Source organism: Mus pahari, chromosome 1, assembly GCF_900095145.1.
Source record: "Mus pahari chromosome 1, PAHARI_EIJ_v1.1, whole genome shotgun sequence".
Lineage (NCBI taxonomy): Eukaryota > Metazoa > Chordata > Mammalia > Rodentia > Muridae > Mus > Mus pahari.
Genome location: NC_034590.1, coordinates 118,634,938 through 118,647,183, shown reverse-complemented (window position 1 = coordinate 118,647,183; position 12,246 = coordinate 118,634,938). Strand labels below are relative to the sequence as shown.

General features: G+C 43.9%; 1 protein-coding gene across 1 annotated transcript in view; it reads left to right on the top strand.

The window, feature by feature from the left end:
• Nucleotides 1-12,246, top strand: part of Spindoc (spindlin interactor and repressor of chromatin binding) — a 24,125-nt gene that overhangs the window by 2,965 nt on the left and 8,914 nt on the right. Inside the window, exons 2-5 of the mRNA XM_021202901.2 lie at nt 3,438-3,767; nt 3,843-3,992; nt 4,140-4,265; nt 4,427-4,624. Coding sequence (XP_021058560.1) covers nt 3,438-3,767; nt 3,843-3,992; nt 4,140-4,265; nt 4,427-4,624 — 804 coding nt within the window. The remainder of the gene's footprint in view (nt 1-3,437; nt 3,768-3,842; nt 3,993-4,139; nt 4,266-4,426; nt 4,625-12,246) is intronic.

The window sequence follows — 12,246 nt, the reverse complement described above, 5'->3', positions numbered from 1 at the left end:
CATTACTGAGACAGTGCTGCCGTGTAGATCGGGAATAGGCTCTGAACATTGTTAAATTCAACGTCTCTTAAAGGCTCTAGGAGCATGATTAGGTCGGTAGTTGGATATCTACATCTAGAATTCTCTTGGGTGTCTTGCCCGGGTATGAATATGAGTTGCCAGGCCTGATATGCAGGCTTGTCATTTGAGTTACTCAGGAGGCTGATGGAGGAGGATCACAAATTCTCAGTCAGCCTGGATAGTAGATCTTGTCTCAGAGTGAAAAAGATAGCTAGAAATAGAGTTCCTTGGTGAATGCTCAGCTAGCTACCAAGTACAAGCATGTGGCCCTCAGTCAGCCCCACTACTGCTGAAGTAAAGTATGGGGTTGTCGGAAGGCAGCAGGTGAGAATTACCCAAAGGCGGAGGCCAAAGGGATCAAAGAGCTGAGGTCAGTCCCTTGTCATCGGTGTCTAGTGCTGTTAGTGTTTGAGGTTTAGACACAGACAGACATCTGTTGAGGGCCTATACTGTGCTGTGGAGGAAACATGCCACAGAGGGGAATGAGATGGTCAGCTTCTGTGGGGAGTTGAGGAAATAGTCTTCAGTGTGATTTTCCGAAGGGGAGGGAAAAGACCCAAGTAGGTGATAAGAGGAGGAACAGAAAGAGAACCAAGGGCACGTAGTTTCCTGAATGCTTTTGAGTAGCAGAAGTCAAGATTGAAAGGTTACTACTGTGAGGAAGAAGTGCTGGCTAGGCTGGTTGACCTTCATGAGCCCTGGCTTAGGAGAATTAAGGGAAGAAGACCAATTGAAACTAGGGGTCGGGGAGGGTATAGGAAACTTTCGGGATAGCATTTGAAATGTAAATAAAGAAAATAATAATAATAAAAAAAGAAAATAACAGGCTCCTATGGAAGAATAATAAAATAAAGCAAGATTAAACAAAAACTAAAAAAAAAAAAAAAAAAAAAGAAACTAGGGGTCGGGCTGGTGAGATGACTTAGTGGGTAAGAGCACCCAACTGCTCTTCCAAAGGTGCAGAGTTCAAATCCCAGCAACCACATGGTGGCTCACAACCATCCGTAACAAGATCTGACTCCCTCTTCTGGAGTGTCTGAAGACAGCTACAGTGTACTTACAGATAATAAATAAATAAATCTTTAAAAAAAAAATCTCCAGGTGGTGCACAGCCTCTACTTGTTAAAAAAGAAAAAGAAAAGAAACTAGGGGTCCTGTCATAGAACCTAGACTGTTCGAGAAGCTCCCTCTCCCTAGGTCCCAGTTGGTAGAAGAGGAGTTATAGTACTTAGGGAATCAAGGCACCTGACAGAAGAGTCCAGACTGCCTCTGCATTGAACATTTCTGCTCTGAGGAAACTTTTCCCATCTGCAGAGATCTGGGAACACAAGCCATCATTGCGCATACTTCAGGTGCACCCTAGAAAAGGAAGGCTGTTCCTTGTAAGAGACAGGCTGACCTTTGAGAGAAACTTTAACCTAGAGAGAAACAGGCAGGACAGCCATTTCCTGCATGCCTGTTCTTTGGTAACAATAAGATGATTGTCTTAGTTAGGATTTTACTGCTGTGAACAGATACCATGACCAAGACAACTTGTAGACATTTAATAGTGACTAGCTTGCAGGTTCAGAGGTTCAGTCCATTATCATCAAGGTGGAAACATGGCAGCGGCCAGGCAGGCAAGCTGAAGGTAGAGCTGAGAGTTCTACATCTTCATCTGAAGGCCACTAGGAGAAGACTAGATTCCAGGCAGCTAGGATGAGGCTATTAAAGCTACTGCCACAGTGACACAACTACTCCAACCAGGCCACACCTCCAGCCAAGCATATACAAACCATCACATTGATCAACTTTAGTATTTTCTTTCTTGTTTTCTTTCTTTCTTTTCTTTTTTTTTTTTTTTTTTTTAAGATTTATTTTTTATATGTAAGTACACTGTAGCTGTCTTTAGACACTCCAGAAAAGGGTGTCAGATAGTTGTGAGCCACCATGTGGTTGCTGGGATTTGAAGTTAGGACCATTGGAAGAGCAGTCAGTGCTCTTAACCACTGAACCATCTCTCCAGCCCCGAGGCAGGCAGATTTCTGAGTTCAAGGCCAGCCTGGCCTATAGAGTGAGTTCCAGGACAGGGCTATACAGAGAAACCCTGTCTCGGAAAAAAGAATGTTAAGAGAAGCACGAGGAAGAGGGAAGGGGAAGAGTTCTAGGGACAACAAAGGCTATTGGGAAACCCTGTCTCAGTAGGGAAAAGTGAGGGAAATATAGCTGATCAAGGGTTGATCTGTGAGCTTTCTGACAGAAGTAAAGGCTCCTATCAGGGCTGTTGGTGGGATATATTTAAATTTTAAAAATCTGCAAGTTGGTGGGTTGGAGAGATAGTTCAGTAGTTAAGAGCACATGGTCACTGACAACTGTCTGTAATTCTAGTTCCAGAGGATTTGACACCTTCATGCAAGAGCATGTATATGCAGGCAAAACACTAATGTACATGAAACAAAAATTAATAAAATAAACAAGTGAAACCTTGCTTTATTGGAAGAATGGGGGTATTTGTTAGCTGGTGCTAAAAGGACAGCAGTAATTGTTAAAAGATACCATAGCATCATTGAGATAAAATTTTCTGGAAAGTATTTTCTTACGGTCACACACAAGCTGGTGGTCCAGAGGGAGCCAAGGCTGCTTCTCAAACTGGAAACTGAAAGGGAGAGGGTGTGTAAAAGTCATCTCCCCCATGGTGCTGATTTCAAGGCCATCCTAGCTAACTATGCATGACCTTAAGTTCGATCCTCTGAGTCCATGTAAGGGTGGATGAATGGAACGCCATCCTACAGCACTGTCCTCTGCCTTCCATGTGCACTCCTTGGCACATGTGTCAAGTCTCCATCCACCCACCCTATCCCACCCCCTCCTCCCTACATTATACATACACTAGTTAATACTTTAAAGGGGGGTGGTTAAAGCCATGTCTCAGTTGGTAGAGTGTAGCATACACGAAGCCCTGGGTTTGATTCCTATCACTTCAAATACCAGGCATGGTAGAAGCAAGAGGATTAGGAATTTAAAATTGACCTTCACTACATAGTAAATTTAAGGCTAGACTACTTGAGACTGAAGTATGTACAGTGTGGCCTACAAATAGGATATGGGCGGAGTTGACTCTTAGGTGAGGAAACCTAGAAGCCTCACAGGAATGATATCTGTCAGATGATCAAAGAGGTCAAGGCAGGCATATGATGCCTTTCAGCTCTGGAAGCGTGGAGTGGGACTATGACTAGATGAGAAGTAAAGGGGTGAACTGCAGTATCAGACACCCTAACTGTGTGCCTTATGCTGGTTGGTTAGGATCTGATGGGGGGATGGAACATTGCACAGGAATCACCCATCCCACACAGCATCACCAGCCCTGGCATCTTCACAGCACATTCCCCTTTCTGCAGTAACCCAACAGGAAAAGACGCCGCCACCTCGGCCTAACCTGCTGGAAGCAGGTGTCGAAGGCTGTGAGGAGCTCAAGCAGCAAGTGTCATGGGAGCAGGAATTCCTGGTGGGGAACAGCCCAGGAGGCAGTGGACGGGCGCTGTGCATGGTGTGTGGGGCTGAGATCCGGTCCCCATCAGCAGACACTGCTCGCGCACACATCCTGGAGCAGCATCCTCATACCCTGGACCTGAGCCCCTCTGAGAAGAGCAACATCTTAGAAGCCTGGAGTGAAGGGGTTGCCCTTCTGCAAGACATCCAAGCTGACCAGCCATCCCTGCCCAGCCTAGGTAGTAAGGGTGAGGGCTGAGGGAGAAGTGGGGCCTGTGGGGGCCCTCGAGCTCAGTGGGCTTTTGCCCCCTCAGAGTCAGGCCAGGATGGCCAGCCAGACCCCATCTCCAACCCGGATCCTGTCAGGATGCCAGCAGAGATCGTGGTCCTCTTGGATTCCGAGGACAACCCATCCCTTCCTAAGAGACTCCGGCCCAGAGGACTCCGCCCCCTTGAGCTGCCTGGTCAGTCAACAGGGAAGCTTTGGCTTAGTGGGACATCCTGTGCTAAGGGGCTGGGGTGGGCAGGTGTCATCAGGAACCTGGGGTTAAAGAGTAAACCTCAGTAAAGAGTGAGTGGCCTGAAAGTGCTAAAGTTGTTTCCTTTTACAGTTACCCCTGTCATAGAGCAAGGGAATAAAAAGCCCCGTGGTCAGAGATGGAAAGAGTCCCCTGAGGATGAACCTGCTAGGAAGAAGAGAAGCAGGCATATGACCAAAATCCTGGACCCTGACCCAGGTGAGGGGATTTAGGGTGCTGAGCCTGGCTGTAATACTGGAGCATGAAGTCCATGAGGAAGTGGACACCAGAGAAGCTCTACATGAGCTCAACTGACACTTAGGGCTTGAGCCTTCGGGGTCTGTCCTACTCACACACACTTCTGCGTGGCCTTCTTCCAGACCCCCCGTCTCCTGAGTCACCCACAGAGACGTTTGCAGCACCAGCTGAAGTCCGACACTTCACTGATGGCAGCTTCCCTCCCGGCTTCGTCCTCCAGCTCTTCTCCCACACACAGCTCAGGACCACCGACAGTAAGGACTCTTCTAAAGACAGCAAAGCAGCAGAGGGCCTGCCCCAGCCACAAAGCCCCTCTTCAGGTGAGCCCTTCTGGGAGGGGCTGGTGAGGAAAGCTGAGTCCTTGGATCACTGCCAGAATCCAGATGGGCTGGGTGTTTAGGCCTTCAAGAGGAGGCCAAGGACAGGGCTTGAGTGCTGAGGAAGCTGGCCTCTAAGCGGGGCATCTCTGGCAGTGGTCATTAAGTTTTGCTAGGCCTTGAAAAGCTTGGTGCTCAGCTTAACCCATGAGGCTGGAGCCCTGGAAGAACTTCCGTCACCCTGGTGATACAGGGGCCCAAGTTTAAACAGGTGTGGGGACCATGGGCAAGTGATGAACATCAAAAGGATACTCAATAATGCAAGAGAACTTCCACTGACAGCTGGTGTTTGTGTTTATAACCTATCCTACTGACTGAGAAATGTTTGAATATAATGCATTTGATCCAAATTAAATACCATATAAACCAAGCATAACTTGGTTTCTAACACTTGTAAGTCTGAGACAGGTTTGCCACAGGTCGGAAGTAGCCTAGGTTACAGAGTGAGAACCAATCTTTAAAAACCAAAACCCGGGATGGAGAGATGGCTCAGTGGTTAAGAGCACCAACTGCTCTTCCAGAGGTCCTGAGTTCAAATCCCAGCGACCACATGGTGGCTCACAACCATCTGTAATGAGATCTGATGCCCTCTTCCTGTGCATCTGAAGACAGCTACAGTGTACTTAGATATAATAATAAATAAATCTTTAAAAAAAACAAACCCCAAAACCCAAAAAAGATTCTTACATAAGCTATATATGAGGAGCGGGGAGATAGGTGGCTCTTCAGGTGAAGGGACATGCTGCCAAGGCTGACCTGGCTTCAGTCCCCAGAGTGGTAGGAGGAGAAAGCAGTCTATTGAAAGTTGTCCTCTGGGCTGGTGAGATGGTTCAGCGGGTAAGAGCACCCAACTGCTCTTCCAAAGGTGTAGAGTTCCCAGCAACCACATGGTGGCTCACAACCATCCTTAACAAGATCTGACTCCCTCTTCTGGTGTGTCTGAAGACAGCTACATATAATAAATAAATCTTCAAAAAAAAAAGAAAGTTGTCCTCTGACCTCCATGTCCTCCAAGTTGTCCATGGCTCACATACTTCCTCTCCCCAAATAAATTAGCACAAACAAACACACACACATTATTATTATTATTATTATTATTAATTTTCTTTTTTGGTGTCTTGAGACAGGATCTCACTATGTAGCTTTGACTGTCCTGAAACTCATGCTGCAGAGCTGGCTTCAGTCCACTTGAGACCTCTCTGCCTCTGCCTCCAGAGTGCTAGGATTAAAGACATTCACTGCCCTGTCCAGCTCTTTAATTTAGTTTTATTTTATAAGCTTTTTAAAAGAGTTTTAACTGGGTGGTGGCAGCACATGCCTTTAATCCCAGCACTCCAGAGGCAGAAGCAGGTGGATCTCCATGAGTTCAAGGCCAGCCTGTCTCTAAAAAGATTTTTTTTATTATATTTTAAATTATGTGTATAAGTTTGTATGTGGGTGTGTGCATGAGAGTGCCAGTCCCCGTGGAGTTATTGGAGGCTGGAGTGTAGAATGCCTTGGAGGTAGAATGACAGATGTTTGTGAGCTCCCAGTGTGCATACTGAGAATCAAACTCCTGTATACTTTATACACTGAGCCGTCTCTACAGCTCCAGGGTCTTTCTGCTAACTTATAGTCCTGTTACCAGAATGGGGAAATCAAGACTGCCATGCCCTCCAGGGAGCAAAGGCTGAGCCTGGATTCTCCCCTTGTCGTGTTGAATTCAGATTACAACATCTCAGGATAAACAACTTGTGAATGAAGGATTGGTTGTTGCCAGGAAGTGCTTAGACCCTTGTCCCACAAAGTTAGAAATGTGTCATTGATGTGCTTTTGGTGCTGGGGCAAGTAAAACAGCTAATAGGTAGCTGCAGGCCCTGGCATAGGGCTTGCAAAGAGGAGGTGAGCTTTTAGCATGGAGGCAAGCAAACGTGCCATTTCCCTTGCAGGTAGTGCCCAAAAAGTAGTGCCCACTTGTACTCGTTTGGTCATATCCTTTTTCCTCATCAGAAGTCTAAAGAGTAGTACACTATGTGCCTCTGTTTACCTAAATGGTCTTCACTCTTAAGACAGGCCTCACTCGTATACTTGGATCAGTTAGTTACATTCCAGTGTTACTTCCTGGGCAGCCATATCCTCCTTGGACATGCATGCTTCTGGGCCTTCTTGATCAACCTGGGTTCTTCTGCCTTCACCTATGAAGGACTCCTTCATCTTGAGTCTTGGGGTGTCCTGTGAACAAACTACCTGTTTGGGGTGGTGAGTTGAAGCAAACTGGGTCAGGGTACCACAGGTGATCACAGGAGAGAATGGGACCAAGGAGGTAGCAGTGTGTCCTGGTATTATCATGGTATATGGGACCTTGTCAAGCCTCTGGTGGTTTCTTGTTTGGGGAACCCAGAGGTTTGACAGCTCCAGGGTATTCAGCTTTCATATAAGTAAAGTTCTACCCCCACAAAGAGGAAAAGAGTAAAAATCCTAGATAGAGAAACAAGAGAAGCTCACTGGTGTCAGCTTTGCTGAACTAATGGATATGCATATGAAGTTGCCTAGGAAAACTTTCTGGAACTTTCCAAGAACCTTGTTTGCAACATCCCCATGTTAAAGGAGTTTACAAAGTAGTAGAAAAAGTAAACTGATGTGTCCACAAGTCCTTCCAGGGGAGAGGGGTAGTAAAGGCTTGGTACTCTGTTGACCTAGTTTGCTTAGAACACATGATGCGTGATCTTCTTTGCTTAGCTTCCCAAGTGCTTAGAATAAGATTGTAAGCCACTGTGTGATACCTGGCTGAGCCACTGTGTGATTCCTGGCTTTTGCTTTTTTTTGAAACAGGGTCTTCTATAGCCCAGGCTGGCTTTAAACTATGTAACCAAGGCTGGCATTGAATTCTTGATCCTCCTGTCTCCACTTTCCAAGTGCTAACTCAGGAAGCTGGTCACCACAGCCACAGGCAAAGTATCTCCAAGCTGCACTGAGCAGGAATGCAGTGAGAGGAAGTGAGGTGCCTACACCTGCAAACGTGAGCCTCAGAAGGTCTTGGTTTGGCTCACTTTTATGTCCTTAGCACCTAGAACAGTATGGTGGATGGGTTTTTTGTTTGTTTGTTTTAAGATTTATTTATTTTATATATGTGAATACACTGTCACTGTCTTCACACCAAAAGAGGGCATCAGATCCCATTACAGATGGTTTTGAGCCATCATGTTGTTGCTGGGAATTGAACTCAGGACTTCTGGAAGAGCAGTCAGTAGAGCCATCTCTCCAGTCCCCTATGTGTTGTTTTTAACGAATTGTTTGATTTTACCAATTCAGACTTGGGAGCCAGTTGCTGGGGTGAAAACCTGCTAGATTAGATCAGAGAGAGAGAAAATACATCCCAAAAGGAAAGCTCTCCATCTCCAGATTGTTGCAACCCCTACCCCAAGTGAGTGTCCCTCCCTTCTCCTTCCTGTGTGCCTTGGTCCTTCCTCCTGACTTCTTACTCTATGGTTGTGTCCTAGGCTCACTCCCTGACACTTGGGTGTTTGCTCCACCTCTTGACAGCTGGTTGACTTTATTTAAGTCTGTTTACAATAAACAGAAAGTTTTTGGATTAAAGGTTTGTGCTAAGGCTAAGCCACACCACAATTGGACAGTTTTTTGGTTTTTTTTTTTTTTTCTGTAAATAATAGTCTGAGGGTTCAGATCATGATTCTGAAACATTTCCCCCTTTTTGTCTAATAAAAACAAAAGAATTTAACTCTAGCACAGTAAAACTGTTTATAGTACTGAAGCTATTTCTGCCAGGCATTTCACAATGTTCAGTTTGATTATGTTTGGAAAACTTAAAATTAAGTATTTTGTTCAAAAGTTCTGTAAAACTTCATGTCAGTGTCCTATAAGTCAGTAGTTTGAATGTCTTGAGTGTCGAGAGTTTGAATGTCTTGAGTGTCACTATCTGTTAAGTATACAAACTTTGTTTCTAGTTAACCTGTGTTAGACTCTGAAAGCACATATAGGAAGCTAGATCAAACTTATTTCCAGAATTAGTATTCTGTATAACTACTACATAATAATCTTACAGATTTTTTTTATTATTTTTTTTTCTTCTTATTTCTAATCTTACAGATTTTAAGATAATATTTATACCTTCAGAAAAAGTTGGGTTTTTGTTTGTTTGGTCGGTTGGTTGGTTGGCTGGTTTTTTGAGATAGGGTTTCTCTGTGTAGCCCTGGCTGGAACTCACTCTGTAGACCAGGCTGTCCTTGAACTCAGAAATCTGCCTGCTTCTGCCTCCCAAGTACTGGATTAAAGGCGTGTGCCACCACTGCCTGGTCAGGAAAGTTTTAAGTCAAACAAAAACCAGAAGGTTGTGAGGTTAGTGGCCTTTATTTTTTGTTTTCCTCTGTCTTATATCAGGTGGTTCTTCTGATGCGGGACAGAGATTTTAGATTTGCCTGTAACAAGCATCCCTGGGTTTAAAGGAGAGAGCCATGCTCCGACTTCATAGCCAGCTTTAAGTCTTAGTCAGACTGGGATGACAGAGAGACCAATCGCCACTTGTGTCTGCTGAGGGCAGCAACAGAGGTGAGCTGGAAGTGAGCGATACCACTTGGACAATTCACTCTTTGTCATGGCACTCACTCTCTTTTTTTTTGTTTTGTTTTGTTTTTCGAGACATGGTTTCTCTGTATAGCCCTGGCTGTCCTGGAACTCACTTTGTAGACCAGGCTGGCCTCGAACTCAGAAATCGCCTGCCTCTGCCTCCCGAGTGCTGGGATTACAGGCGTGCGCCACCACGCCCGGCTGGGACTCACTCTCTTGATGAGCTCCTCTTTCTTCAGATGTTTCCCTTGTCCAGTGGTCTCTGGCTTCCTTAGTTGGATGCTTTGATTCTCCTGGAAAGATAAAAGCAAAACCCTTCTCCAACCCTACCCCTTGAGGGCTCCTTTCTTGGCAGGTTATATCTTTCCTGGGGCAGAGTGGGTTTTGGCAATAGTAAAAGTATTACCTTTCAATTCAAATTTTTAAAAATCTTTGAAAATTTGAAACTAAAATACATCTTAGTTTGTGTGGATAAATTCCAAGATTTAAATATATTCATAGATCACAAAGGATGTTCCCTTAGAATTTCAGCCTGCCTTTTTCTTTTTTTTTTTTTNTTTTTTTTTTTTTTGGGGGGGGGGGGATTCGAGACAGGGTTTCTCTGTATAGCCCTGGCTGTCCTAGAACTCACTCTGTAGACCAGGCTGACCTCGAACTCAGAAATCTACCTGCCTCTGCCTCCCAAGGGCTGGGATTAGAGGCGTGTGCCACCACCTCCTGGCTTTTCTTTTTTTAAATGTTTATTATTATAATGTAAGTACACTGTAGCTGTCTTCAGAAGAGAGCATCAAATCTCATTACAGATGGTTGTTGTGAGCCACCATATATGTTTGCTGGGATTTGAACTCTGGACCTTTGGAAGAGCAGTCAGTGCTCTTAACCACTGAGCCATCTCTCTAGCCCTTCAAGCTGCCTTTTACAAGTGGGTTTTAAATTTAAATCACTGTGATCCTTATGTGCCTGCATTCCAAGTGTTGGGAATTAAAAGTGGGTGCCTCCTGAGTGCTGGGATTAAAGATGTGAGTCACTGGGTTTGAGAGATGGCTCAGTGGTTAAGAGCACTGACTGCTCTTCTAAAAGTCCTGAGTTCAATTCCCAGCAAAAGAAGGAAAAAAAAAAAAAAAGATTTGAGTCACTGCCTGGCTATGGATTCCTTACAGTAGTTAGTCTGATTTAATCTGGTTCTCCATTTCCCTTTAGTTTTCAGGGTTATGGGTTTTCAAGTTTTTCAAATGCTTAATCTATTGTTCTTAGTGATTTATTCTGGATTTGTTCCCTGATTTTTATATTCTAGTCTGATATCAATTAGTTCACTACTTCATTGTTTTCAGAGGTTTTGTTGGTCTTGCCTAAACAAGCTAAATAAAATTTGATGTCTTTGCTAAGTTTTGCTAGGTTTTTGCCAGTTCTGGTCATGCTTCCCATGACCAAATGTCTTTGCCATTTATCTTCTAGTTAGTGGTTTTCCATTTTGATGATGATATAGCTAGACCATCGCACACGCATCATGAATTGGAGAAGATAGTTTCCTTTTGTTTTCCTTGTTGTCCTTCTCAGAGCCAGCAGTGCTGCGCTGATTCTGTGGCTCCTTTCTCGATGTTGGCCGGTCCATCCCCTCGTCTATAAGCTGTCTCTTTCCATTAGTCTTGGTTCCATCAGTGGTTGGTGATGATTGTGACCATTCTTCAGGTCCCCACAGTTTGGAAGATATGTTTTGGAGGAGCTGTGAACAGTTTAGGGATGGAGGTTATATATTTATTCTCCATATATGGAAAGCTTCTGCAATAGAAACCAATGGGCACATGTTGGTGAACTCTTTTTTTTTTTAATTTTTTTTATGAAGAGTCCTGGTTGCTAAGTCACTGATAAATATGATATCCATCATTAGGGTTTCATCTGCTTCAATATTGGTCAGGGTTGCATGCAGGGAGATGAGCTTACCAGCAATCACAGAAGCTGCTCTTTAGTTCCCGTCCCCATTGGAAATTAGCTGCCTTTCTGATAACGCTATAGAGGTTTTTTTATAATAATGTGTAAATATGGCATATGATTTCTGTACTGTGCAAATTACTAATTAGGAGCTGAAGCTGAGCTTTGTCCCTGGGTGGCAGGATTAAAGGCATGTGCTGCCATCCTCCTCACTATAACTCTTAGAATGTAGAAAGTAACTAATTTCTAGAGATCCACCGCTTTGCTGGCTTTGTAGCCATGGGCTACCACAGCCCCACTGAAATATTTTATCCTAGCTCCAAATCACTCCAACTCTTAGAGATTTAGAAAACAAATTTGAACTGTACTTAAAAGTTTACTGAATTTACTTAAAACATTGTAAATCCCTTTACTGTGTTTTTAATACCAAACAACAATAAGATCCTTGCTATTTAAAAAGAAAACTCTAGAGTTAATATCCAAGATGATGTATCTACAGTATTAACATTCGAACATTAAATTAAAACACATGGTTTAAGAAGACCTAGTTTTTATATCACACCAGTAAAGCAAATATGCCTTTGGTAAATCATTCAAAAATGTTTTTTATTGTTTAATTTCTGATCAAATGAAAGATATTTGTTAGTCTTTTTAAGTTAGTTTGGACTGAATGACTAAGCTGCCTATTATGACCTCTCCTTATTCAGGAGATCTCTCCTGATTGAACCTAATCATTATCAATTTTGATAATATCCACAGTTTTTCTTCTCTTGTGGAAACAAAGACAAAACCTCTTCCCAATTTAATATATATTCTCAGTTCCATTCTGAGGTCAACACATCTTTAAAATATTCAACCCAGTTTGTTTTAGGTTTTTTCTGCTATCCAGTCTCTATCTATAGCTGTTGTGTTTTGCTTATGGACAATTTGGACAATCTGTGACTTTTGTTTTGTTTTTCAAGACAGGGTTTCTCTGTATAGCCCTGGCTGTTCTGGAACCCACTCTGTAGACCAGGCTGGCCTCGAACTCAGAAATCCGCCTGCCTCTGCCTCCCGAGTGCTGGGATTAAAGG